The sequence below is a fragment of the Equus przewalskii genome, chromosome 26 (genome assembly GCF_037783145.1).
Source record: "Equus przewalskii isolate Varuska chromosome 26, EquPr2, whole genome shotgun sequence".
In the NCBI taxonomy this organism is placed as follows: Eukaryota; Metazoa; Chordata; class Mammalia; order Perissodactyla; family Equidae; genus Equus; species Equus przewalskii.
Window position 1 is genome coordinate 35,498,001 of NC_091856.1, and position 25,831 is coordinate 35,523,831.

At 54.2% G+C, this 25,831-nt stretch overlaps 2 protein-coding genes across 14 annotated transcripts in view; one reads left to right on the top strand and one right to left on the bottom strand.

The window, feature by feature from the left end:
* Positions 1-14,141, bottom strand: SURF4 (surfeit 4). 3 transcript variants are annotated; one of them, XM_070594711.1, is made up of 7 exons: positions 13,824-14,073; positions 13,069-13,150; positions 5,765-5,951; positions 4,981-5,057; positions 4,271-4,314; positions 3,567-3,753; positions 1-2,449 (listed from the first exon to the last, which is right to left on the bottom strand). In XM_070594711.1, the coding sequence occupies exons 3-7, from the start codon at positions 5,868-5,870 to the stop codon at positions 2,183-2,185; spliced, it is 681 nt and encodes a 226-aa protein (XP_070450812.1). In that variant the 5' UTR covers positions 5,871-5,951; positions 13,069-13,150; positions 13,824-14,073; the 3' UTR covers positions 1-2,182. The 3 variants fall into 3 exon arrangements, with proteins under 3 accessions (XP_070450812.1, XP_008539584.1, XP_070450811.1); XM_008541362.2 differs by lacking the exons at positions 13,069-13,150; positions 13,824-14,073 and adding exons at positions 9,775-9,841; positions 9,995-10,205; XM_070594710.1 differs by lacking the exon at positions 13,069-13,150 and having other exon boundaries at positions 13,824-14,141.
* STKLD1 (serine/threonine kinase like domain containing 1) overlaps positions 14,131-25,831 on the top strand; it is a 22,518-nt gene continuing 10,817 nt past the window's right edge. For 7 of the 11 annotated variants that reach the window (XM_070594680.1, XM_070594683.1, XM_070594682.1 and 4 more), the window contains exons 1-7: positions 14,131-14,496; positions 16,214-16,300; positions 19,341-19,385; positions 20,672-20,746; positions 22,247-22,348; positions 24,080-24,150; positions 25,036-25,151. In XM_070594680.1, coding sequence (XP_070450781.1) covers positions 14,482-14,496; positions 16,214-16,300; positions 19,341-19,385; positions 20,672-20,746; positions 22,247-22,348; positions 24,080-24,150; positions 25,036-25,151 — 511 coding nt within the window. In that variant the 5' untranslated portion in view covers positions 14,131-14,481. Of the gene's footprint in view, positions 14,497-16,213; positions 16,301-19,340; positions 19,386-20,671; positions 20,747-22,246; positions 22,349-24,079; positions 24,151-25,035; positions 25,699-25,831 lie in introns of all 11 variants that reach the window. The other 4 variants (XM_070594690.1, XM_070594685.1, XM_070594691.1 and 1 more) reach the window with 4 other exon arrangements.

Genomic DNA, 25,831 nt, shown 5'->3' on the forward strand with positions numbered 1-25,831 from the left:
TACAACAAATGCCATTATTTATTTTGATGTGTTTCCAAAAATCAAAACGTTTCAAACACAACTAAGATATAAAATACAGCATAAAATGAGATTTATACCTATTTCCCACATAAAGCAAAAAAATTTTCAGAAATTGTTTTGCCAAACCAATTAGAGCATATTCTTCTCTCCTCCCCACAAAGGCATCTACCCCCATCACAGGCACTAGCCCACTCAAGGCCAGGGGAGGCGGGGACAACCTCCAGCATCCCGGGTGACTGTCAGTGGGGACCCTCAGCCTCCTGGGGTCAATCCGAGTTTCCATAAACCGACAGGTCTTCTGAGCCAGGGCCAAGGAGGACCCGTACCCTGCCAAAAGCAGTGCCACAGAGAAACTGTGAGTTGGCTGAGTGTCATTCCACGGGGCTGTGAGGCTGTGTTAATGGGGAAGGGGGTGTAGACCAAGAGACTGCCCTGCTGGGGTGGAAACACTGAGTCAGAAACTGCCCTTCACGTAGTGAGCATTGAGTGAAACAGAAAAGCCCTCTGTCCTTAAGCCGTTGCTTCACCTTATAAATACGAGGGGAGCAGGGAAGCAGGCCTTCGGGGGAGGGCTGAGGAACGTCTTGGGAGGTGCCTCCACTGGGGCTGGGTCACAAGGTGGGGTGTTGAAAGGTGCGCCACCACTCCCCTCAGATTAGGGGGTCTGGGTGCAGAGCCAGGGAGGGTCCTAAGAGCACTGGTGGGCAAAGCTGGCCTCAGCCCTGCTGTATGCAGCCAACCAGGGCATGGGGCTCCCCGCCTCACCCTGGCTCCCAGCGGCCCGGGGACGGACCCCAGGCTTGCACACCTAGCTGACAAAACCAGAGAAGACCAGCTCCAAGGAAGTCCCCATTCTGAGTTTGGTCAGCCTCACCAAGTCAGTCTGCCCCCAAGAAGGATCTGGGCGCAGGACTAGTGGGAGGCAGAGATGTTCCGACTCTCCCCTCATGGCATCCGCTACAACGCAGACGAGTGGAGAACAGCCACAAGCACTCACACCCCCCAAGAAGAGAAACGCAGTATAAGGCAATGTTAGAAAACTTTAAATACAGCATAAAGATCCAATCGGTAAGGCATCACAAATTGTAAAAAGTAATTTGGGCTGCATTCAGCATAGCAAACAGACAATCTAAGCAAGCAACAGCCTCGTGAAAATGTAAGTCATGGCTGCGCAGCCTGGGAGAAATCCCTCCAGCCAAAGGAAAGCCAGGCGGGGCACTCAGCCAGGTCGGCGCTCTGCCCACGGTGTCGGCCGTGGCTCTGCGGAAAGGTCAGGTGTGAGGTAACTGGTCTGAGAGCCCGCCGTCACTGCCCTGCCCACATTGGTGGCTGCTCCTCCTAAGCTGGACCCACAGGAGCAGCCGAGACCAACTTGCAGGCATGCAGCCAGACCCTGGTCGGCGTGCGGGTCCCTGCGAGCTCTGGGTGGCATCCCCGAGGACTCCTAGCTCCTCCGTCCAGACCATGAGCCGCTAAAGCTCCCGGGGTATTACCCCATAAAAAATTATGCACCAGTCCAAGACAACTTTCTGATTAATGACTTTTACCATAAACAGCAGCCTCAGTTGCCCCTCTAATACTGCCTCATTCCTTGGGTTTTGGGTTTCTCTCACAGGTTTTCGCTGTCCCCATAAGATATTATAACGCAGGGCAGAAACAGTGTGGAAGCCACTGGTGCAGTATTAAACCAGGGAGTTTGACAGTGTTTCATGTTTGGCTGGGCCATCCCAAATCTTTTAGTAGTTTTAGCTAAAAACATAAACTTTAAAAAAAACAATAAAGAGGGAGACTGCTTTGAATGATACACAGATGTACCTGCTCACAGTACAGCTTGAAGACCCCCCACCCCCCAAAAAAGAGAAATCAAAAGAGGACTGAGAGGCCACGCCACCACACTGCTCACCCCTCGAAGCCGAGGCCTCACTGGTGGGGAGGAGGTGCCACCGGCCAGCCGGCTCTGAATGCTCAGATGCCAGGGGATGGGTCCAGAGCAGAGTTAGCCATCAATTTTCAGGTGCCTGCAAATAAAGTTCTCAAAACATCTGTGCCTTTACCAAGGGAGGGAAGGGAAGAGGATACATAAATGCTGGCAGTTCTGTCGAATCCACCCCGAACCAGTCCTCGACGGCTACGGGTCTTAGCCAGGCAGGGAAGGGGTCTGTTACCACTCTTTCTTCTTCTCATCCATGGAGACGCCCCCAGGGCCCAGAGCCACCACCAGGAGCAAGCCTCCAATCACTGACATGGTCTGGAAGAAGTCGTACTTCAGGAAGTCGTGCATGGGCTTATAGACGGGAATGGTCCAGAAGGCGTTGAAGTACACGTTGATGGCAAACAGCCAGACGACAAGAGTCAGAGCGGCCAGCTTGGTCTTAAAACCAACGGCCACTAAAATCATCAGAGCTGTGCCCACGATGTTCTGGAGAATCTGTGTAGGTTGAAAGGTAAGAAATTCAAAGTAAATGCGAGGAAGAAGAGACATAGAGTATTTTATCAACAGGCAAGTTCCCCTGCCCCGTGTCACTGAAGTATCTGTGCCAGGGTATGCACCTAGGGGATGTGTGGAGAGGCGGCTGCTTCAGCTGGAGGCTGCATTACAAGTGGAGGATAAAAATGGGAAATGGTGGGAGCAACAGGTAAAGCAGCACTTTGAGGCAGAAAAGGTCTGGAGAAGATGAAAAGCAAATCTCCAATTAACAGGCTGTGATCTACCAAGACGCTGGTGGACCTCTAAGCCAGAGCAACACTCCCCAGAGCTTCTCAGAACCCACCTCTCCCCTCCCCAAGCACCAGGAGCCCCTCCTGGGAACACTGCCTGGCCAGGGTGCAGTCAGATAAAGACATGCTCCGTAAGCTCCTGGGGTCCAGGACAGAACCTTCTTCAACTCTGCACCCCAATACCTGGCATGCAAAAAGTACATGAAACGGGCCAGCCCAGTGGTGCAGCAGTTAAGTTTGCACGTTCGGTTAAGTGTGCACGTTCCACTTCTCAGCAGCCCGGGGTTTGCCGGTTTGGATCTCGGGTGCGGACATGGCACCACTTGGCAAAAGCCATGCTGTAGTAGGCGTCCCACGTATAAAGTAGAGGAAGATGGGCATAGATATTAGCTCAGGGCCAGTCTTCCTCAGCAAAAAGAGGAGGATTGGCAGTAGTTAGCTCAGGGCTAATCTTCCTCAAAAAAAAAAAAAAAAGGACACGAAAAAGGTACACATGGAAGGAAGGAAAGAATAAGAGGAATCTTTGTAGTGAATCTTGGTCAACAGCCTGGAGAGCCAGCACACTGGGCACCAGGGTCTTCCAGCGAGGTCAGGGAAATTCGGGACTTAATTTGTCGGAAAGGCAGCTTCTTGGCATACAAGAGCTTGACAGTCTTCTGTTTCTTTTAATAGGATCAAAAGGTTTGCTTCCTTTGAGCCAACTCATTCCAGTGGCCCCTTGGCTATGCTTAGTACACAGCGAGGAAAGAGAGGGGGCAGAGCTGGGAGAGGCGGCACCCGTTCTAGGACAGGAGACCAGAATCGAGTAAGCAAGCTGGAATACTTACCGAGAAGAAGCTGGCATCAAAGTGAAGGAGGGTCATGAACATCAGGACCAGCAGGACCCTGCCTCCGAGCTGCATGTACTGTTTGGGGGAGCTCTCGCGCATGGTGGGGACGCCCGCGAACATGCTCTTCCCCTCAGACCGGGACTCCGCCAAGAGCAGCAACAAGCCTCCTCCCAGAGCCAGGTTCCTGAGGAAGAGAAATTCGCTAAGGCTCATGGGGCACTACAAGTGCCCGTCAGACCAGATGGGGACACCCTGCCGCAAGCACATCCCTCACTCCACGCTCCAAGCAGGACCAGGCGGGCCTGAGTCAACAGGAGCACAGACCCAGGTCACACCCACACAAAGCCTTACAGGACTGAAGACACAGGTGTGTCCTCACCCCAAACCGTGACGGGGAATCTGAACACATGTGGAATCCAGACCTAGTCTCGGCTTTACTGTGGACCAGCTGGGTGCCTGTGAGCAAGCGTGTTTTCACTGGGACCCGCTCCTGACCTCATGAAACGTGGAGTCGGGAGAGGAGACTGCTTTCTAACTAGTGCTCTAGGCGCCCTGGGTGGGGCGGACAAGGTTCTGCCAGTATCCACTACAGAGTCTAAGAAGCGCAGTTTGGACCCAAAGAAGTTTATTCCAACCGACAGTTACTAAAGTTTAGAGACATGAGGAAAGCACACTAAACTCACCAACCAGGACGCACCTACCTCATCAGAAACTTCAAGTCCCATAAAATGCTGTAGGCAATTGTCTGAAGGGAACACAGGAGAGAGAAACTTGAGTCCCAGCATTTTCAAAAGAATTTCTATTTCTATAGAACTAATAGCATTAGGCAATTTTTCCAATATAAGTGAGAAGAGAAGATACACAAAACCACGTTAGGACACTGATGACAGGTGCAAGGTCAGCAGCTCGGCTCCGCATGTCCCAGAGCATGCAGGGGGGGCCCCGGCCCTGCTCATCAAGCACCCGCTCGATGGCAGCTGTGCCCCAGGTGCTTGGAGAACACGGTGGGCTGACACCACCAATCTAGACTGAAATGTCATGCGTTAAACATTTCATCTGAAGGGCTGGGTATTCTTCTTTATGAAGTAAAACGATAACAAGATAGTTTCCTGGCTGTGGCCAAACCTGTGATTTGCCTCCTTGTCAAAGGAAACTCAGAGAAGTGGCAAAAGGTGGGCCCAGTTCCCAGAGCTTGGCCCCTGCTTGGGCACCATCCTCTCCAGCCCGCTTGGCTGCCCACTTCTCCTGAGCTTGCCCTGAGGAAAATCGAGTGATTTCTCAGAAGGGAAGATGGGTTCCAGGCAGAGACACAGAGGACCGCAGGGGCGAGATGCTGAGTCCTCACAATGCCTTTCCGGCTCTGCTCCAGCCGGAGGCAGGAACAGCGAGGCCCCCACCACGCCGTGTCTACCTGCAGCGCGATGATTCCGAAGAGCCCGAAGCAGGCGTACTGCACGAAGTTCCTGCTCAGCACCAGGATGCAGCCAGCTGGAAAGGAGAGGGCACAGGTCAGGGGACACAGCCACAGCACCTGCAGCTCACCTGGCCTTCTGGTGCAGCAGCAGCCCAACTGGCTACCCCAAGCAAAAAGCAACTTCTGGGAGAACTAGCGATAGGCACGACCACACAAGAGTCAACCGGACCTGACGTATCAAAAGCACTGGGCTTCTAAGTGGATCCCTTGCTGCAGAGAACGGGCCATCTCCCAGAGTGGGCTGTCCGTCAGAGGCTCTGCTGTGGAGAGCTTCAGGACGGCTGAGAAGCGCAAGTCCCCTTCCTGCCCCATGTGTACAGGAGGGGGGACTGCCACCAGAAGACGGTGGTCAAGAGCAGGACAACGAGGCCAACACGTGCCACGTGCCAGCCTAACGCTCTCCGTCCTGTTCACCTCTATTGATACTTCCCAGAAACCTCTCTTTTTGGCTGCCTGGGCCCCACACTGGCCCAGCCAGGTCGCCCAGTGGCCACCATCTCCTGCTCCAGGCCCTTAAAAGCAGGGACTGTATCCTTAGCCCAGGGCTGAACACACAGCACCACCCAGATGCTTGCAGAACCAACGCCCAGGCCTGGCAGGCTGCCCTGGAAAGGAGGCAAGGGGAGCAGACAACTGTCCCAGGAGACCTCCAGCTCAAACGCAGCCTCCCCACCTCTAATGGTCGGCACTTTGGCCGTGGGGTTGACACAGGGCCACTCACTCAGCTGTCCAAGCAAGTTGAGGAACACGAAGGAGGAGGCCAGCAGGTAGCCACAGTTCCAGGTGCTGTCGATGTAGTCCCGCTGCTCGCTCCACTGGAACCACATGCGGATGCCGTCCTCCAGGAAGGTGCTGATCAGGCAGAGGCGCGCCACGTGAGGGAGGTACTGCTTCGTGACCCGGAGGAACTGCAGGCCACAGAAACCCCTGGGTAAGGAGGATGCCGCAGGGACACCAGACCCTGGCCAGGCGCTTGCTGGGCAGGGCCCGGGGGCACTCTCAGCACCTGCTCCCAGCACGCCCTGCAGGCCTGCATGTATGACAACCCAAGCATCAGTCCCGGAGACGGACGACTCAGCGCTGGGCTGTCCGGCTCAGACCCCACAAGGCGACAGACATGACACTCTCCTATGATCTCAGCAGACGCGTAGGAGGCATCTGCAGTTGTCAAACATGGAATTGCCACAAGACACCCAGCGTCTATGCTCAGTCAAGGGTGTGAGCAAATCAGAATCACTGCATGACAGGCTGAAGAGGCCCTCTGAGATCACCTAGTCCAGAGTTTCTCCACCGTGGCACACCTGCACTTGGGCCCGGGGCAGTCTTTATCGTGGGGGTGTCTTGCACCCAAGGGTGTTTAGCGTCATCCCTGGCCTCTACCCACTAGACGCTATCAGCAGTGCCCTCCAACTGTGACAACCAAAAACGCCTCCAGACACTGCTGCATGTGCCCTGAGGGACAAAATCGCCTGCCCCCATTGAGAAGCCTCGATCTAGTCCAGCCTCTCATTTTATAACGGGCAAACTGCAGCCGAGCGGAGAGGGCTCACCCAGAGCTGCGCCGATGCGGCCCGCTGGTCACACACGCCTGAGCCTGTGGCCTCCCAGCCACCCAGTGATGCTCAGGGCCCCTCCAGATGGAACAGGGCTGGGCACTCTCTTGAGACAATGGTCCACTTAGGTGACAGCCGGGGTCCCAAGCCCAGAGGGCCTTGGGGTTGGCCAAACGGTAAGCTCACATGTTCGCACTTATCCAAAATATCCAGAGCAGCGAGAGGACAGGCCAGGCCCTGGCCAGCACGTGTGTGCAGGCAGGAATGACAGTGCATCTCCCAGCCCCACAGAGTTCCCCTCCGGAAACTCAAGATCGCACTCAGGCAACTGCGTGTGTTCAACAGCTGTGAGCAACACAGGGAGCTGGTGTGGCTGATGGCTAGGAAGCTCTGGGAGTTTTTAAAAACCCGTGCAGCCCAAAGCAAATGAAAACCAGGCGAACAAATGGGATGGACAGCTGTTTCAACAGCAATGAAACTCCAGCATGAGAAATCCCTGGCAAACGTCAGAGGGAAAAGCGCACGGACAACGTCCTCCTGCTCCAGCGAATTCAGCCATTTCTGATGGCCTTATTACGAGACAAATATTCAGGTCAAACTGAGGGACAAATGTCCTTCTGGCGTACCCCACGCACCTTCTCTTACCAATCACTCACAGCTGAGATACAAAGGGAAGGCAATCCTGCGATACCTGAGGACACAGACGACCTCTGAGGAAGACCAGGACCCCTCACGTGAGTGATGTGTCAGGACACGAGAGTCTAAAGGGCATCGTGAGACAGTCAAATCAATGTCACAATCCCTTTTAGGGCTGATTAAACCTATTGCTGGAATAAATGAAGGCATATTTAAGACTGGTTCTTAATTTTTGGCATTTTGAAAAGTTTCTTTAAAGTCCTAGAAACTGCTGAAGCTGTCGGTCATGGTTACTGAGCCTCTGGTTATTTAATCTTTTTTTCTTTTTTTTTGAGGAAGATTAGCCCTGAGCTAACTGCTGCCAATCCTCTTTTTTTTTCGCTGAGGAAGACTGGCCCTGAGCTAACATCTGTGCCCATCTTCCTCCACTTTATATGTGGGACGCCTACCACAGCATGGCTTGCCAAGCAGTGCCATGTCTGCACCTGGGGTCAAACCGTTGAACCCCGGGCCTCCAAAGCGGAACCTGCCCGCTTAACCGCTACGCCCCTGGGCTGGCCCCTGGTTATTTAGATAAACCTTTAGTTCCTCTCCTTTGGCTCAGTCAGCACAGAGAACGCCCCTCCCCCTCTGATGAGACTGGCTCTCCTGGAGGGAGGAAGAGATTACAAGCCAGGAGTCATTCTCTTCAAATCCATTGAGCTAGAGGCCAAAGGTGTGGATTCTGTGCCTTGACCCCTACTGAAGCGGTGGGTGGCAGACGGCACAATGAGAGACAGACTGATGCCCAGTCAACCAGGTGGGTACAAGAGCTGACACACAGGCTGAGGTGGAGGCCCCATGCTCTCGCCCTGGCTCTGACACCCACCAGCCAGTGCGCTGTGTGACTGAGGGCAAGCTGAGTTACCTTTGGGGGTCTCTGCTCTCCTTCTACAAAGTGAGGACAGCTGGATTAACGGTTGTTGAGATTTTTTCCAACTTTAATAAGCAGAGGAGAAAAGGGAAGGAGAAAGGACCTTGTTTCAAAATAAAGAGGTCCTCAATATTCCTACATGAATTCTGGAGTCCATGCAGAGACAAACACAGGAAGTACGCACACTCGGTGTGAACACACACTCGTGCATCAGATTAGGACATCCTGGGACAGCTGATGCCACACAGCCTCCCATTTCTGCCTCACGGCCCAAATGCTTTGACACGCCCAGCAGCGGTGTCATCACCCCATTCGATGAGGAGAAAGCCACCTCCTTGGCTCGAATGTGATGGCCTTAGTGCCGGGGCCCAGCCGAGAGACCCTGGCAATAACCAGGCCTTGCCTGGATGTCTACACTTGGGGAGAAGCAACAGCGAGGGTGGCAGAGCTGCACAGGATGCTGCAGACTCAGAGACTGGAGCCAGGGCAGGACTCCCGGGGGAGGGTGACCCCAAAAGGCAGTGCAGAGACAGGCGGCGGCGGTGTTCTGACTTGCCTCCAAATTGGCGCTGGGAGCTGCTCACTCCCAAGTCTGCCCCATGGCTGTGCTCACCAGAGTGGAGCAAACAAGCCCGGGCCCACGGAGCTGTGGTCTACGCCACCTCAGCTAAAAGCAGCTCGGTGAACACACTCATTTGCTCTGCAGCGCAGCCCGCGAGCCGGCTGGGTGTTCAAAAGCCTCCGCAATGAGTCTGTGCTCTTAATTTGAGCGTCTGGGTCAAGAGGATTAAAGAGCAACAGAGAGAATCTTGCCTTCAGATGGGTAAGTCACCCCTCCCTCCCGTGCAGACATGCCCACGAGACAGACGGGATTTGTACTCTGAACTAAGCAGGTACCTGATTTTCCAAGTCAAATGTGGGCTAGGTATCAGGTGGACTGTTTGATAAATCAGGCCGGCCCAGAGCCTTTTAAACCAGCCACCTCTAATGAGCATCTATGTGGACTGAACACAAAAGAAAAAATCTGTTTAATAACGCGAGACCCGGCCCAAGTTTCATCTTATTCCCTAAATGCGTTTTGGTCACAACGGTTCAGACTTGGCCACTGAAGCCACAACATGCCACTTTAGACAGCGTCCCAAAGCCAGTGTCTCCTCAGGACAGAAGAGCCCCCGAATCAGGCATCCAGGTGCGCCTGAGGGCCAGGAACAGCCACCTGCCAGGCGCTGGAGCTACACCAGCATCTGGCACGCGCCACGGGCCCTGGGGGCGGGGGGCTGCCTGCCGCCTATGCCCGCTGCGAGCACACCGCCCACGACTGCCACTCGCGGGAGACACGTGGAGGAGACGCCGAGTGAGGGGCCTGCAGGAGGTGGCGAGGACATGGTCAGTCACTCTATGGGGCAGGCCTCCCAAGGGAACCTCAGAGGACCTCACAGTCAAGATGATCCACATCACAAGCAGTGACAGCATCTGAGCAACTTGAGAAATATGGAAAGCTGAGATCTGTCTACAAGGGTTATTATTTTAAAGAACTGAAGGGGATTTAAGAGACATAATCACACCCATGCTGAGATGTAACTGGGAATACAATGACCATGTCACACAGCACACCACAGAAAAACCTACCTTCTCTTAGCATCCCAGACAAGAGGAACTGAGGAAAGCAGTCTGCAGGGCTTGGTTAATGAGAACTCTGAGCAAGAGAAAAAGGCAGCTCAGCTCCCTTGACCACCGAGGACTGGGCCTGCCCTTCTCAAGGGCCAGCTCAAGTGCACACATCCCAGGAACTGGGGACTTCCCTCACATCAGGCTGAGTCGGGGCTGGTGCAAGGCTTCAGTGACTCACACGTGTGCATCCACAGGACGCAGAACTCCAAGTCTCCCTGGGGGCTGCTGTAGCTTCACGCTGCCCCTCAAGGTAAGCTGCAGAGACGGCTTGGCTGGCTCTACTAAGAACCCCTGTGTGACAAGGGGCCTAACCGCAGGAGAGCAGCAACGGGCCCCACGGAAGAGGACACGGCTGCGCCTCACCTTCCGGGAGAAGCCTCGCTAACCACAGTCTCCTCCGCGTCTCCACCCCACTCCCCAGAAGAGGCGCGGCTTCCCTTAACCTGCTGCGCAGCCCGGCAAGCAGGGACGGGTGAGTCAGCTCCTCTGTGCCCTCTCTCCCCACCCGGGGCGCAGGGCAAGCAGCCCTTCAAGGGGGCAGGGGTGACAGAGCAGAGGAACAAGAGGAAAATGCTCAGAACCCTCCACTGTCACCGGAACCCTACCCACACCCACGTGCCGTTAACCCAGAGTCCTCACACCTGTGGCTACAGAGCCTGGTTCAGTGCCTGTCAGGGCCATCCGACCTACCCAACATGAGACCAGAGGCCAAGGGAGCTCCTGGGGGTGACAGCTCCCAGGACTTGCTCTGTCATGCGAAAGGACAGGTAAAAATACCAAAGGCCACACTGGAGAGCAAGGCCCCACACAGCTTATCTGTCACCTTAGTGATGAGCCAGCAGGCAGAACCCATTAAGTGCTAACACTCCTATTTACCGGGGTAAATGTGCGGGGAAGCAACAGCGTGCAGACTGGCAGTGAGAGCCAGCTGCAGAGCACAGACGTAACTTTGGATTGCTGAGTTGATTGGTCCCTGGCCCCTTCCGCCCCGCTCTCAGATGGCTTCCGAATGCCGAGCGCCCACAGAGAGCACTCTCAGCAGTTTCCCCAGCGCCTGGCTTCCAGGGAGCAGGACACTGTCCCTGGCTGCCCAAGGCAAGGGGTTTGATGCCAGAGACGCAGCTCGGGAGGAGCCTTTCCCTCTGACGGCGTACCCCGTGCTCTCGCCTCTGCAGGCCTGAAGGAAAGGCTGCAGCATGGCCACGCAGCCAGGGGCCCAGCCTGTGGGGTACCGAGACATGGGCTCAGAACTTCAGCCCGCCACGTGCCGTGCAAGACCACAGCGAACCTCCCTCCTGGCATCGCAGGTGCAGACGCTGTGGCCAACCTCACACGGTCCGGAGGGTGACTGGGGGACCAGGTCCAGTGCTGGCACATTAAAGGTTCAGTCTTATTGTCACAACCATTCAAGGATGCACAGGCCTTTTTAAGTCCTGCCCTCAGCAGCCCAGACTTTCTGGTCAAATCCTGTCACTTCATTTTTGCTTTTGTTTTCTGAAGGTTAGAAAAAATGGACCTGTCAGATTATCTGATCAGTGACTTCGATGATCTTTCCCCATTCCCTCCAAATTAGATAATTTTCATTTTAAAAGCCTGGATGCTCAGCACCTTCATTATTGGCAGCTTTGTTTTAATATTATGTAGATAAATGTCAAAAACAAAAGCGCCACGCCAGCTTGGCCAGGTTTTGTCCACAGGAAGCTGTCACTCTGGCTCTGCACCCATTATCTGCCCGTGTCTTCCTCCTGCGCCAAGCTGCCTGTGGAAGGAGGGCTCCTAACTTGGGCTGTGAAGAGCACGAGGACCGATGCCCTCCCGAGTTGCCCACAAAGGGACGTGTAAAGTGTCTGCTGACATCCTCTGCCACCTCCAAGGTGGCCCTGGTGCAGACAAACTGGCAGCAGGAACCTGCGCTGCCTGACAGACACGGCACAGCCAGCGCTGGTTTTGTGTGTTTTAGGCAGCATGCCCTTTTACAGTGAGAGTGCTTGCCCCTCCATCTGTGCCAGAAGAGGAGCACCAGGCCTGAGCAGCACGCTGTCTGTGGCACTGGCCGCGAGGTCAGGCCTGGGTTGTCTCCCAGCGTCGTGGCCCCAGGCCAGTCCGCGAGCCTCAGCAGGCCTCGCCTTCCTTCCCCACGGTAACTTGGTGCAGGCCGACCCTGTGTCCCCCAAGGGTCTTCCCAGTTCCAAGATTCTGCTTCTTTCACTTAAAACACACAAAATGAATGGAGAAGAAGAAGGGACGATTACATGAACTTTACATGAGATTGTGAACTTTTTTTCAGTCGGAGAGTTTATCATTTGACAGTTGGCCGCAGTCTGCCTGGAGACATTTTATCTAGATTTGGTTATGAAATTCACTTGCAAAACCAGGGTTTTCTAGGCCGAAGAGCAAGTATATGTAGCTCTCATGGCTCCCTCGGCTGAAAGGAGCCATCATCTTAGAGAGTTGCTACTTGGGGAAATAAAATTGGGTCACTAAAATTATGTCAATGAAAACTAACAAACAAAGAAGACCTACTTGGTTCTTGAGAGCTTTCAATACGAACTTTTAAATTGCGTCTGTAAACACAAAATCACGACCTTAGGAAAACTATTTCTTCAAGCTGATAGACTTTTTTCCTCTCAAACTGGTTTTAAAGTATTAGCCCAGAGGAAGGTGGTGCACTGAGAACCCAATTCTGAGGCCACACAAAAAGACATCACCCCTCAAGGGGAACAAGAGAAAATCTCGTTCACCAATAACTCATTAGAAAATACTCATTTTTTCAAGTCACAAACACAAACACACACACGCTTTCCAGTAAGCCCAGCCTCGGAGTATGATGACTCAACAGCACCCCCATAAAAATTAAAAATTTAACCTCATTACATTGAACTCAGGCAAAGCCACAAGCACATGAAATGAACCAAGGAAAGACCTGCAGCTGGGCCAGACCGACCTGCCTGCAGGGATAAGGCTGCTAATCTGTAGACATAACGGGATACTCTTAGAAGTAAAAGGCACACAGCTAAATAACTATCACCAAGTCTTTTTGCCAAGTTCAACCAAAAGAGAGTTTGGAGCTCTGTCCTCTCCTCTTTCCAGGATGATTCTGTCCATCTAGTTTTTGAATACCTTTAACAATGACTCAACCACCTGTTTCCAGGGCTTCCCTGTCGCTCAGAATGCCACCTGTACACTTCTGGAAGCAAAAAACCCCAAGAAGATAGGCTTCCCCTCCTCCCAGATTTGTGTACAGATAAATACCCATTCAATTCAGTCCCAGGGCAGAGTCCAAAGAGGGAGAGAAAACGCAGGGAGGGTCAAAGGGACCCCATGAGTCCAACATCTGGGAAAGAGAAAACAAAAAGTGCTGTGGCTTTCTGCCGTTGGGGGGCATACCAGGGCGCCCCCTCTCCTCTGGGAGGACCCCCAGGCCTCCAGTCTGATCAACCCCTGTCCAGGATCAGAGCTCCCCACCCCGCCTCCTAAGAGTGCCCAGTAAAAGGAAGAGCGTGTGGGAGCACCCCAACATTTCAGAATGGCGAGGACGCTCCTCAAGCACCCCAAGACTCTGGCCGCCTTCTCAGGAGGCAGCCCCTCAACCCCTCATCCCCCAGGAGGGCCCAGGCCGGGCTGGGGGCCGGGGCGCACCGAGCGGGGGGCCCAGAACACAGCCCAGCTCTGATGGGGGAGCGGCGACCAGGCAGGCGGGGCCTGCAGCCCGGGTCTGGGGGTGCCCCGGGCCGGCCCACGAGCCCAGCAGGGAGCACCTCCGGGGGGGGGGAGGGGGCGCGATCCCTCGGGGCAGCGGGAGGGGGAGGGCTCGGCCCAGGCCTCGGACGGCCTGCGGGCGGGGGCCGGAGCCGGGGCCGGGGTGCGGGCCGGTCGGGGCCCGGGTGGCGGTCGGGGTAGGGGGTCCTGGGGGGTTCGGGGAAGGGGGCTCCGGAGAGAGGGGTCTTGGGGGAGGGGGTTCGGGGGAGGGGGCCGAGGGAGGGCCCGGCCGGGCCCGCAGGCCGCACCTGGTCGGCGAAGTCCTCGGCCGTGCCCATCAGGTCGTTGTGGCCCATGGCGGCGGCGGGAGACTCGGCTCGCTCGCTCACTCGCTCGGCGCTCCGCCCGTCGGCGCCCGCGCCCGCTGCGGCCTCCACAGGAAGTGCCCGGCGCCCGGCCTCGCTCCGCGTCGGCGGCTCCGGTGGCTGCCACGTAGGCCAAGCCTTAAAGGGGCCGCGCCGCCGGGACCGCCCCGGCCGCGCCTTAAAAGGGCCGCGCACCGCCCGCCGCCACCGCCGCCTCACCCGCCGCGTTCTCCGGTCCCGCCCACCTCACGCTCTGGCCCCGCCCGCCGCGCTCCTGCCCCGCCCCCTGGGCTCCGGCCCCGCCCGCCGCGCTCGAGGCTCCGCCCATCACGCGCTTTAAGGCGGCCAGGTCCTGAGGGCCCGCTGTCCGGAGGGACGCGCGGGTGTTCCAGGGGACAACGTTCGGGCAGGGAGGGTCCCGGGGCCAGGCAGACACACCTGGGGCTGAGGGTCGCTCTCGGGGTGGGGGATGGGATGCTTACCCGGACGCGATCCCTCCTGAGCATGCTCAATAGGGGGTCCCTCTGCCGGCACCGGCTAGGGGCGCACCCCCACCGCCCAGCGGAGGAAGAGAGAGGCCGGGAGTCCCCCTCCATACACTATGGAAAAATACCAGGTGCCGCGTTGTCCCCTGGCGGGGAGGCGGGAGCGGCGAGGGGCCGACGGTCAGGGGCGAACCCGGGATCTGGACCTTTTGCCACCACCTCCAGCCCCCTCCAGGTTTAACGGTCACAGCCCCTGGGACGGGCAGCCAGCGGCCAGGTCCGACCCCAGGGAAGCACGGGACCTGTGTTCTGGCCAGTGTCTGCTTCCAGCTAGTAGGGTGACCTCGGGTCCTCCAAAAGTGACCTCCTGGGTGCTCGTTGCCTTTCTGGGCTTCAGTTTCCCCCTCTCTAAAATGATGGACGAAATTAAGCACATCTGTCTGTCTGAATATTTGAGGGTAGAGACACCTCCATCCTTCTCGCCCATGTGCTCAGGGCCACGGGGCCAGGACACCCTACAACATCCAGAATTCTGAATCAAGAGCCCCCAAACTCCTCAAACGCCCGTTAGTACCTGGTAGGGGGACCTAAGCCTTGTCCAGGGCCTGTGAAGATGTTTAGGACTTGAAAAATTCACAAAACAAAAGGACATCTGCAAAGTAAAAATAAATGTTTAATTAAATGTTTCTACGCGTAATATGTCAACTTTATTAAATGTTAGATTGTCTTTGTAAAAAATTTCATTAATTTGAAAATAATTTGTAAATTAGATTTTTCTCACTTTGCGAGAATTCCTTTTGTGTGGGAGGTCTGTGGGGAAGTCAGCCAGTGGTAAAGCGGATGAGTGTCTGGTGGCCAAAGAATTTTAAAAGCAAAGTTACCTTTTCAGGAAAAAAAAAATAGACTTGATCTGAGACATGGGTGCGTTTTACTGTTTAATTTGCCACCTAAGAGAACCTAAGCATGCGCCTTCTTTCACCAGCTTAAGCTGCTGAGGACATTGTCCTGATATTCCCTGAGCAGGATTCGGGCTGCCCAAAGGGGCTGGATTACAGAATCCTAAGACTTTTCAAGAGCCCCTGGATTCAGGGTTCCATCCCTTACATAACCTTCCTCTGCATCCTGCCCCCCTTCCTCCAGTCTCTGATAAATGTAATCCAATCATCCACCCTCACCCCACAGTCCTTGGCCTCCCTATGCAGAGTTCTGGCATGATGGCCACCTCTCTGCAGGTTTTGTCGCTCAATGCACAGGCTCCGGAGTCAGACCCCAGAGTTCCAGTCGAATCTAGGCCATCTCTGTTACTAGTGCTGTAGCCTCAGACAAGGACCTAGCTCCCTGTGCCTCAGTTTCCTCCATTGTGAACATGGAGATAGCAATAGTGCCAACCACATGAGGTGGCTGTAAATTGCTTGGCACAGTGCTAGGCTCACGCAGGGCTGCCTATGATTGCACCAATTATGGCCCACTTACTTTCTTGTTTGGATGCCCAATTTGGAGGTGGATGCTGCAAGCTGGGATCATAGAGGGCTGGAGAGAGTGAACAAATCCTCCGCCCCAAAGATGTGCTGGCTCTTGGATGCCTGCTGGTCTTTGTTGCAGACTGGAGGAGGGGCATGGGGTGGTGGAAAGAGCTCCAGATTTGGCCCCAAAGAGATGGGCTCAGTCCCACTTTCAAAGGGCCTCTCAGCCTCCTGGGCATTTGCTTCATCTGCAGAACAGGGCGGAGATGCATGCTCCGCCAACCTGCAGGGGAGTTAGGACCAGAAAAGGCGTTGGAGTTGGGCACGCTTGGAAAGTGAAGAGCTGTGTGCATTTCCTGAAAGCTTCTCTCTCTCTTACTGGTAGATTTTGGACCAGCTGAATCCTGGGGCCTTGGGGGTGAACCTGGTGGTAGAGGAGACAGAAACGAAAGAAAAGCGTGTGATAAAGCAGGTAAGAGGCCACGCCTGTGGCACCCAGTGAGGCTAGTTCTCCAACATACACTCATCATCCACACGTTAGAGAAAGGCTTCCTGATGCAACAGCTGGATTCCTTTCCACCAGCTGTCACAGAGGCAAATCCGCTTGAGGGTAGACGTGGGGAGCGACGTGAGGCTACTCAGCCTTCCCCAAACATCTGACTCTCTCACCTTGATGGAGGAGGATTGTTCATTTTTACTCTGAGAACAACCACAGGCATACCTCCTGTTAAAAAACAAAATTCAACTGAGTAAATTTGAAGATCTAATTGGCTTTATCAAATAATTCATGAATCGGGCATCTCAAGTAGCAAGCAGAGAGAAATGAGGAATTATACAACATGGAAGGCTTTTATAGAAAGGAGGGTGGGGCAAGGAAGTTATTAGCAAAGGAAAAGTGAAAATTCATTGGAGGAAAGTAAGAGTTCAGGGTGATGACAGCTTCTCATTGGCTGAGCTGCCATGTTTTCCATTGGCTGGGCTTGTTGCTGGGCAAGAAGAAAATCTTCCTTCCTCCTGCATAGGTAGTAAAGTAGAGACACCTTCCTGTTGGAGACTCAAGGTATGTCTTTTCCTGTTTGGGATAAATGACGAGAATATGGTGTGTGAGCTTCCTCAACAGGCCTTCCGGACTCCAGTTTTAGTTGAGGTTTCTTTTGTTAATTTTCACCCTTCCATTTATTCAGTGCATACTTTATGCCAGGCGTCATCTCCTTTGATCTCCATCAAACTTGCAAAGCAGGAATCACGACCCTGCTTTACAGCCAAGGATGGGAAGGCTTGGGGAGGCTGCAGACCAGCCAGCATCACATAATTCCTGAGACAATTTGAATGCAGGCCACCTCACTGGGGGCCACCAATTTTATCAAAGGGGAGCCAGGCCCAGGGAGGGGAGGCAGGGACTTGCTCAAGGTCACACAGGGCTAAGGGCAGGACACCGGGCCCTGGACTCTTCCACCACCTGTTCACCAGGGCTGGAACAGCAGGATAGGATACAAAAGAGCTGCAGGGGGACAGCTCTTTGTGTGTCCAAGCCAGGGTGGTACAGATGAACAGAGGGTCTGGAGGAAGAGAGTGGTCCTAAAAGATTCCCTGGCCCCCCCTTGTGGTGTGTGGTGATGGCCAGGATACAACAGGATGGGGGCTGACATGCCGGGGAAGAGCCCTGTTGGTGGCCACAGCCTGTGCAGCAGCTCAGCAGACTCTCCCCAAGTCCTGGCCTGGAGTCCTTACCCCCCTCTTACTCTGTGGCTGGCTGGCCGTGGGGCCGGCCCCATCGTCTCACAGGCCAGTGGGGCAGGACGGCTGATTACCTTCTGAGCAGTCAAGGAGCTTTTTTAAAAGCCAGTCAATCTTTCTAAAACAACAACAAAAAAAATGGGAGCGAAGTGCAGGTAGTGGTTTGTGTATCCTTCCAGTCTTTTTTCTAAGTATTTATAAACTACTTTGTTTTTACAAGAATACTGTTGAGATTGATACATACTTTTTCCCACTTAGCGTGTTGTGAACATCATTTTGTGCTGCTGACACAGCTTCTCCCTCTCCTGGCTCTGGTGGCTGCACGGCCCCAATCTGCTTGATATGCTGTAACTGACACAACCCAGCCCCTGATGGGCAGTAAGGGCTTAGCTTGTTCTCGATTTTTCACTCTGTATAAACAACTCTGATAAACAACTTAGCGTTAATTTTTTTGAAGATCCATGATATTCTTGGGATGAATTCCTAGGGGTGGGATTTCTAGGTTGAAAGACGTGACATTTTTAAGGCTTTCAGTATGTTTTGGACAAATTCACCAAAGCATGAGCCCCCTGAAGTGGAAGGAGGGGAGACAGGCACACTCACTGTGCTGCTGTGTCTGGGGCCTTCCCCTGCATCTGCGAGTAATCCACCAACTCTGCATCTTCATCTAAGATCACCCCACTTACAAGGGTTCTTCATTTGTAGGTGGTGTGAGCAGAAGGTCCAGGTTAGGATCCAGTATCAGATGAAGTGATAGTATGTACCCACAGTCTTTGCCACAAAGCGTGTTGCAGACTCAAAGCTCAGTGCTGCCATTACCACCCCCCTTCCCTCTTCCGTGCATTTCCCCACAGCCCCACATTCAGTGACAGGGACAATCTTCTTGATTCAGATAAGGAATGAAGTGGTGAGGTTGATGCTTTGCTGACCAGAGCAGCGCTGTTTGGCTCTGGAGGCAACATATTATTTTCTTCCCTTCTTTCAAGATGATCTGAAAATGGATCCTCTAATGATTCCTTGAAGTTTATATTATGCTATTCTAAACTTATCCTTGCAACAGGAGCAAAGATGCTCTCATTGCTCAGAGTATTTTTGGATCCCTGCCTTAGGAACATCTCCAGGCTCCATCTGGTGCCATATGGTGGGGCATGAATGGTAGAAGCCTGGCACTCCTGGTGAATAATGATGGTGATGATGATGATGGTGGTGGTGATGATGGTGATGGTGATGGTGGTGGTGGTGTTGGTATTGTTTGTGGTGGTGATGATGGTTGTGGTGGTGATGATGGTGATAGTGGTGGTGGGGATGATAATGATGATGATGATGGTGGTGGTATTGGTGATGGTGATGGTGGTGTTGGTGGTGTTGGTGATGGTGGTGGTGTTGATGATGGTGGTGGTGATGGTGGTAATAGTAGTGGTGTTGGTGGCGGTGGTGATGTAGGTGGTGATGATGGTGACGGTGGTGGTGCTGATGATGGTGGTGGTGATGGTGGTAATAGTAGTGGTGTTGGTGGCGGTGGTGATGTAGGTGGTGATGATGGTGACGGTGGTGGTGCTGATGATGGTGGTGGTGATGGTGGTAATAGTAGTGGTGTTGGTGGTGGTGGTGGTGATGTAGGCGGTGATGATGGTGACAGTGGTGGTAGTGGTAGTGGTAGTGATGGTGGTGGTGATGATGATGGTGGTGATGGTGATGATGGTGATGGTAATGGTGATAGTGGTGGTGGTGGTTTACTGCATGTTTACTGAGCTAGTCCTTTTGTGCCCCTACAGGTGAACTGCATTGACGAGCATCACGCCAACAAGGCCCTGGAGGAGGTAGCTCTGGGTGGCTCCCTCTCTAGAGGACATGAGGCAGAACACATGGAGACTGTTCTGTCCCCTCCTGGGGAGTGACTGGGTAGAAGTCTGGGTGGAGGCATCGAGGGTCAAAACCAGTTCTTGCCCCAGCTGTGAAGCCAGAAGCCCCCAGGTCCTAAAGGGAGTCTGTGTCCAAAACAATAATTTCTAAATCCAGGTGCAGACAACTTAGAATATATGTTCTCAGAGAAGATAAAGTTCATATGTTGGCCAGACCCCTAGGCTAATCCACCAATAACCATCTTTTAAAAGAGTTTTTTCTTCGACTATAAAAGTATAAGTTACAGTAGAAAATTTAGAAAATACAGAATCATTTAACAAGAAAATGTGAACTCTTTTACATTCCTTAAATCTACCAGTCAGAACTGACAGTAACATCCTAATTTATAATAATAGCAATAACAGCTGCATGCACTTCGATTTGCTAGACAGAGGCTCTGAGCAGTTTTTCTTTGCTTTTCTTGAATTTCGCATGAAGTTAAATGTCTTTCCTCCAAGCTAATGGTCACTTGCTTGTCTTCTTTCTGGAACTGCCAGCTTTTGAGCTTTGCCAGCAAACAGCTATTCGGTCCACAGTGTGGCTGATGCGCAGAGATGGACCCCGGCCACATGCTGACAAAATGAAAGAAAGCACATGGGGGGCCCACCCATAGTCCCCACACCATCACAGCTTTTCCCATCCCCCGTTCCCCTCCACATCCGCCGGGCGATCTGCTTTCAACCCAACCTTCCATCATAAGCGGTTGTCCTTCTGGCTCTTGGTCGCTAAGGTAGCCATTCTGCTGCCTAATTGTGTTCATTCTCAAAGCACTTTCAGCTAGGGGTAGGGGCACGACCCAGGAGGCGAGGGGGCATGAGTAGTCAGTGTCCCACCTTCTCCAGCCAACCCTGACTGAGCTTCATCTCCTGGGCACCTTTCTTTCCTTTGCCTGCATCAGCTCCCTTAGCCTCATGACACCCCTGTGAAGCAGACACCACTGTTATGGCCATTTTCAGATGAGGCTAGGAGGCTCAGAGAGGTTGAGAGCCTCTCAGCCACACAGCACAGCCAGCACATGCTGCAGGCAGGACCCACACTGGGCTGTCTGGCTCCTGACCACCAGGCTGCACACCCCTTGTGCCCACTCCCCTGCTCTGCTCAGGGCTGGTAGCACGTGTTTCTGTTGGGCTGTGTAACATAGGATCACTGGCTGAGAAACGGCATTTCGTGAACATCTCCACTTCCTCTGCTCTTGTCCCTGCAGCTGATGCCGCTGCTGACACTTCAGCACGCCCACATCTCCATCTACCAGGAGCTGTTCATCATGTGGAAGGGTGAGGTGGGTCAGACAGGCGGGCTCAGCGGGCATTCCGTGGCTGCAGGTACAAGTGAACAGAGCACAGGGCACCCCCACGCCACCCTAACCCCTCCAGTGGCAATGGCAGTGACTCCAAACGTGGCTAGCCCCAAATCAACTCTTACTGGGGCCATGCTGGGGGCTCTGTGGGCATCATCTCATGTGAGCCCCCAACAGCCTCGGTGGAGGAGGGGTTACTATCCCACTTTACAGAGGAAGAAATAGAGGCTAAGAGAAACAAGTTCCTCCCAGTTTCCCACCTAGCACGTGGCCCAGCCAGGAGCGGGGCCAGGTAGGCCTGACTCCAGTGCCCCGTGTGTTCAGCTGCCAAGCTCATCCTGCAGCCAAAGGCTTGGGAAGTCTGTGCCTCTGCAGGTGGAGTTTTGACTTTCACGGAAGGAGCGGGTGTCAGGAAGCCCCCTGCTTTCCCCCCTCAGTTGGCATCAGGTTGTCCAGGCCTCTGGACCCCTGACTGTTGCACCTCCTGCAGTTTACTCACTAGCTGCACGTTCATCTTCAGATCCTAGGAGATCTGCAGGGTAGGAAGCGCTGTCCTCTTTTCCCTGGGGCTCAGAGAGGGTAAGGAGCTTGCCAAGGCCACACAAATAGTAACAGCTGAGTGGGATTCAAATCTGGGTCTTGTAGCCCCCATGCCCTGTGTTTTGTCCCACAGGCTGTATGACTTCTTGTCTTTATAAAGAGCCAGAAGCTTTCCATTTACTCCAGATGGGACTGAGGTGGAGGGGGGATGCTGAGCTGGAATGGGGCAGGGCTAGGGGTGAAGGGAGGCTGCTCTTGCTGAGGGTCAGACGGTAACTAGATCTCCACGTTAGTGTCCCCATCTGTGTCCCCCCAAGGGTTTGAGCAGGAGCAGGGGTTCCCCTCACACACATACCCCCCTTCAGCTGGGTCCTGAGAAAAGGCCTGGGGAAGGGCCATCATCACCTCATCCCCTAATGCCCCCAGGGAGACACAGAAGAGCCGAGAGGACCTTTCACTGTGGGGGGGAGAGCGGGTCCTCTGAGAGCCCTGAGGTGAGGCCTCTGACACGGTCTGCTGGGGTCCCCTTTGGGGCAGGCGCTTCAGGGGAAGGCAGTGGATCCCCAGTGAGCCCTAAAGAACGAGTGGCCACCCCTTGGAGGGGCGGGGTCCCAGGCTCAAGAGCCCGTGCGTGCAGTGGCCAGGAGGCCCGAGCAGCTTTCAGAAAGGTCCACATGGCTTAGTGCAGATGGGGTTGGGGTGGGGCTGTGGTGGGTGTAGGGAGAGGAGGCCAGAGGCGTGAGCAGGTGCTGTTCACGAGGGGCTCATACCCCTGCAACCCTGCACCCCCGCACCCCCGCCCCCAGCAGTGCCCCCATAGCCACTGGATGGTGGCCGGGTGGCGGGAGGCCCTGGAGCAGCTGACCATGCAGAAGCACCCAGGCCTGGGCTTCTGGGGGCCAGAACAGACGCTTCTGGCTCAGGGGTCCGTGTCCCCAGCAGATCTCCTCTCTGTTCCTCTGCCTGGTGATGGAGTACAACAAGGAAAGCTTCCAGAAGGTCATTGAGGAGAACAGGGAGGCAAGGACCATCATTGACTCTGAGGTAACACAGACTCTCTAAGACACCAGGACTGGGGAGCACCTGGATCTTGTGATGTCACAGACCCCACAGTGGGGGGCAGCCAAGGGGCAGAGGGGAGGGCAGGCCCACTGGAGCCTAGCCTTAGTTTTTCCTGAGGCTTATGTATGGAGGTATTTGCACACTGTGATGTGCACAGATCTGACATGGACGGCTTGGTGCCTTTCACAGAGGCACACACACATGACCTCCCCAGATCAAGAAGCAGGACATTCCCAGAACTCCAGACGTTCCCCACCGGCACCCGTGGCTGGACTTCTGCCTGCCCCTGAAGTTCACGCAAATGCACTCCCACAGCGTGTTTGCATTTGCGTCTGGTTTCTTGTGTTCAACTTGGTGCTTCTGAGGTTCAGCCCTGCCGTGAACGTATCAGGAAAGAGGCCCTCCCCACGACTCAGCGCTGCTCCGTGGGTGGCCACGCCATGGTCTGTGTCCCCCTGCGGTCTCTGTCTCGTCTAGCATGGGGAGCACTTGGGTTGTCTCCAGCTTGGGGCTATGGTGAGGAAGGTGGCCGTGAGCAGTGCTGGATGTTTTTGATGGACCTAAACACTCACTTTTCCTGGATAAACACCTTGGCGTGGAAGTGTGCTGTCCGGGCGTGGGCGTGGGGGGAACCTTAGCAGATGCTCCACCGTGCTTGCCAAGGCAGTTGGTGACCCTGTCAGCGAACCAAAGTGGGTTCCCTCCAGGTGAGTTAAATCAGACTCTCCACCAGAAGTAGTTGTCTCACAAAGTAAGGTGTATTTGCGGCAAATAGGAGACCACACGGAATCATTTCCAGAGTCATGGCGTCCTGGAACAACGGGAAGCAGGGACATTTATTTCGGATGGGGAATGAATATTCGAAAGGGAGGGGTGGGTGTTCGCTTGCACAGGCTCAGTTGGAAAACATGCTCCCACACACACTGCAGGTTATGGTAGTAAGGCCTCAGCTCCTCCTGGAGAGATCTTAGCACTAAAAATAAGGCGAAGGTCACAGGTGTAGCTCTTGTGGTGAGGCTTGGTCAGGTCCGGGGTGCTTGGCAATTGCATCTCCTTAACATAACAGAAGGAAAAAGAACAATGTGGAAAAACAGTTAAATGCTTCCAAACCCACTCTTGAGTTCCTCGGGGCAACTAGTCAGTGACGCCCTGGGTTTACTGTCACTGCAGGCTGTGAGTGTCCAACTCTACATCCTGGCCCACAATTCAGCCTGTCGGTCTTTTTAATTTTAATTAAAAATTACGTTTTAATTTCAGTTATTATGAGTAGTCACGGTGAGGTGAGCACTTTCTGGCCGTTTAGGTATCTTCTTTTGTGCCTGTCCCAGTCTCTTGGCCGTTTAAACATTGGGGTTGTGTGTCTTATTGTGTGAGTTCTTTATAAATCCCGGATGTGGGTATCCAGAGTCTTCTCCCAGTCTGCGGCTGCCAATTCACTTTGCTCACCATGTCTTTGGATGAACAGAAGTTCTGAATTGTGTGAAGTGCCTCTTTTACGGTCAGCACCTTGTGAGTCCTGTCTGAGCCTGTCCTGCACGCACCAGCCGAGATGGCTAGCTCCAGGCCCATCTCAAGACACAAGAAGAGAATGGGCCCTGATTCCACCGGCTGCACTGAGAGGTCACTGCCCTGACCTGCGCTGAGCTGCAGGGAGCCCCATTTCCAGAGCTTTCAGGTCCCCTCCAATCCTGGCATCTCTCGCTTTTCCCCCAGTGGATGCAGAACATGCTGGGCCAGGTGCTGGACGCTCTGGACTACCTGCATCAGTTGGACATCATCCACAGGTGACCGGGTAGCCAGGCTGCTTCAGGAGAAAAGGCACCGAGTCCCCTTGGGTATCGGTGCCCGTGGCAGGATGGAGGGAGGGAGGTGTGGCCGGGGTCTGTGCAGCCAGGATAAGGATGCGCCTTTCCAGGGTGCCTCCCAGGCTTACAGAGAATGTCATCAGCTCCGTGTAACCTCCAGTGACTCACCCTTACCTCCAGTTTCTTCGGAAATGTGAGCTGACTGGGCGGGTTGGTTGTAAAGTGCAAGGAAAGAAACCAGATAACAGCACTCCGAGGGCCAGAGATCAGGCTGCCTGCTGTGCCCTCTGGCCAGGTCAACAGGCTGCAGCTCCCAGCTGGGGCTTTCCACCCGCCAGCAGTGCAGCTTCACGCTCTGGGACCCGTAGTCTGGAGGGGCTGGGAATGGCTTCCAATTGGATCAGTATTGTATTTAAAGGAGGAGAGAAAAACCATGTAACCCCATGTATGAAGGAAATGCTCACAATTCAGTGTTGATGTAGCTGGACATTACAAAATGGTCAAAAACCAATCCCCAAACAAACGTGTAGCTAAGATCTGGAAGGAGGTGAACAGGATGTTCGCAGAGGGACTGGAGAAGCATTGGGTGGTTTCCTACTTGTATTGGCTTTTTTCCAGTTTAAAATAACTGAGTATATTTTATGTTTATAGAAAACAATATTTTAAAAGGGGGCTGTGAAAAGGGTGTTTAATGAGGAGAGAGGGGTGTGAGCTGCTCCTGGGGAGCTGGGTGGGGCGGGGAACCGAGAGTAACGTTCAGGGCACAGGCTGGCCCAGCTGCTGGAAGACGCAGCTCCCGCCCGGGAATGTCACCCACAGTGGCCCTGTGGGCGGTGGGTGGAAAGGTGTGTCTCTTGGTTTCAGGAACCTCAAGCCCTCCAACATCATCCTTGTCAGCAGCAACCACTGCAAACTGCAGGACCTGAGCTGCAACGCACTGATGACCGATGAAGCCAAGTGGAACATCCGTGCGGAGGAAGGTGGCCAGGGTCCTCCCAGGCTGTGGGACAGTGGTAGCTGGGGAGCCATGGGAGAGGGACCATTCACCCGAGGGGTCACTTCTAGAGTCCAGTGGGCAATGGCTCGTGCTGGAAGGTGGCAACATCGAACCTCTCCTTGCTCAGAAGATCCCTACAGATCCCCCAGGGCTTATGTGGACACCAAAGAGACCCCCTTGTCTGGGGCATAACTGAGCAGGTGGTGGGCGTGCACGCTGGGTCCAAAGGACACCCAGAAAATGTCAGCCTTCATGGAGGATGAAGAAAGGCCTCAGAAGGAAGGAAACTTGCCGTGGCAGGGACATGCAGGAACAGAGGACTGTTGGATGCCACGCACTGGCTATGATTGGATCACTTTACTGAGTCCTAAAATAACCCAGGAGATGGGAAAGGTGGAGGCAAGGGGCCAGGAGTACTCCTGCCTTTAAAAAGACAATGGGGCACAGGGAGCTGGGCTTTAAGCCTGTCACAACTCTCAGGGATGGAGAGGGCAACCGCAGTGGAGAGCTTCAGAGGCTTAGGGTGGCAGGTACTGGTGGCACTCTGTCCTTGGTGCAGAGGATAAATGGATGGGAGGGTGGACGGATGGGTGGCCGGGTGAATGGGTGGATGGGGATGTGGATAAGTGGATGGATGGTTTAGTGGGTGGGCGGGTGGATGGG